General features: G+C 52.4%; 1 protein-coding gene across 1 annotated transcript in view; it reads right to left on the bottom strand.

Moving 5' to 3' along the window:
• Nucleotides 1-1,097, bottom strand: part of SLC35B2 (solute carrier family 35 (adenosine 3'-phospho 5'-phosphosulfate transporter), member B2) — a gene marked incomplete at its 5' end in the record, with an annotated part of 3,718 nt that extends 2,621 nt beyond the window's left edge. The window contains 3 exons of the mRNA XM_009083700.1: nt 170-330; nt 609-803; nt 951-1,097. Of these exons, the coding sequence (XP_009081948.1) occupies nt 170-330; nt 609-803; nt 951-1,097 (503 nt within the window). The remainder of the gene's footprint in view (nt 1-169; nt 331-608; nt 804-950) is intronic.
• Nucleotides 1,098-1,788: the final 691 nt, after the last annotated feature.

Raw genomic sequence — 1,788 nt, 5'->3', positions numbered from 1 at the left:
CCACAGAATTTTCACAAGGTTTTCTCTGCCCATGGCTGCAGAGGACTGTGATCAGATGGGCAGGACAATCCAACCCAGATGGCCTTCAAGGAAATGACAGTCACTAACTCACTGACCACCTTCTTCTTCCAGAGTGGGATAACCACACACACATGCACAGGACCTTTACCTGCAGACCAGCAGCACAGAAAAGCAGCTTGAAGACCTGTCGAGCTGTGGAGGACTCTGTGGGCTCCACTCGGGGTGGCAGGGAGCCATCCTCCTGGTGTACAGACTTCACCTCAGAGCCAAACACACATGATTTGATGACAGGGAAGCAAATGCCTCGACCTGAATGGGGTAAGAGAACATGGAGACACAATTAACCACAGCCTGGGCATCACAAGCTGCACCAGCTTGAGGGGTGAAGCCACCAGACCTGCTGGCATGGGGGCTTCAGATGTATTTGTTTCAGGGTAGCACCTAGACAGCATAGGGATACAGCTTTGTGAGCAACTCAAGCCTGGTCTGACAAAGCAGGTTGGGGAAACAACCTGAATGGGGCAGACCGAGGGGGTGCCGAGGGCTCAGAGGGAGGCAGGATGTGGAAGGGAAACTCCTGCCCTTACCTGTCTCCAAGTAGTTCCTTCTCTTGAAGTACTGGATGAGGAGGAATCCTGGCACCACAATACTTGCGTAGCCAGCAGCATTAACAAAGAAACGGAAGAGCCAGAAGTCCCCCCACGAGTCCTGCAGAGCAGGGGTGATCTCTTCACCAGTAGCCATCGTAGGGAGGGAAGCCAGCACGAGGGGAAGGCAAAAATCTGTGGAGAGAGGAAGAGGCAGGTGGTTGGTGGGCTACTGGTACATGGCTGGCTCCACTCCGCATGCCTACACACCACCCAGTCAGCTCCCCACCAGCAGACAGCACCCAGATCCCACCACATCAACAACAGTGATGCTGGCAGCACACGGAGTAGGAAAAACCCTCTGGAGTCGAAAAGCACAGGCCAGACATCTATGTTTGCTTCTGTTAAAGATGTTTGCTCTAGCACATGTGGACTTAGAACCTTGGATTCCCAGGTTTATAGAGAACGTTTGAACACTGTTATAACCATCTGGTTTTGACAACACTATTACTCCAAGTGTAAGGAGCACCTCACACCTCACCTTTGTAGGTTAAACTTGAGCGCAGCTCTTGGGTGGAAAAAGAAAAGGTCACTGAATGGAAAAACTGACTCCTACCTAGCAGCTCATGTTTCAAGCCTGTGGCTATGAGCAGCCTTCCTCTGAGAACAAACAGTTCAGAGCGTCCCCCTCCGCTGCACCAGGTGAGTGGAGGAGAGGCAGGAGACTGCCAGCTGCCCCCGCCTCCTCAGGGCTGTGTGCCAAGGCATTCCCCACAGCCCAGAGGAAATTACCAGGGTTCACCCGCTTGGCAAAACACAGCCAGAGTGCAAGGCAGGGAAGGAACTTTCCTAGCAGCTGGCTGGTTGGGATTTTACCACAACTATCCAGTAAGGTATGGCTAACATTCTTCAGCTGTAGCCCTAGAAAATGACCTAGCCAGCTTTAAAACAGCTTTAATACTCTTGAAAGTTCTTCCCTCCACTGTCCCTTCCCTCGCAGAGGCGACCCCATGATATTCAGGGTCACCAGGTACTCAACAGATTGAGCAACCAACCAGATAAGAACTTCATACACCCAAGGCCACCTGCATCCTCCCCCCATACAGCAAACCATGGTTTCCTGTACCAAGGTAGGTTTCCCTGGTCCATGCTCCATCCCTTCCCCAGCTTCCCCAGCAGA

This window comes from Acanthisitta chloris, unplaced genomic scaffold, assembly GCF_000695815.1.
Source record: "Acanthisitta chloris isolate BGI_N310 unplaced genomic scaffold, ASM69581v1 scaffold31821, whole genome shotgun sequence".
NCBI lineage: Eukaryota > Metazoa > Chordata > Aves > Passeriformes > Acanthisittidae > Acanthisitta > Acanthisitta chloris.
This window is presented reverse-complemented; position numbering and strand designations above follow the sequence as displayed.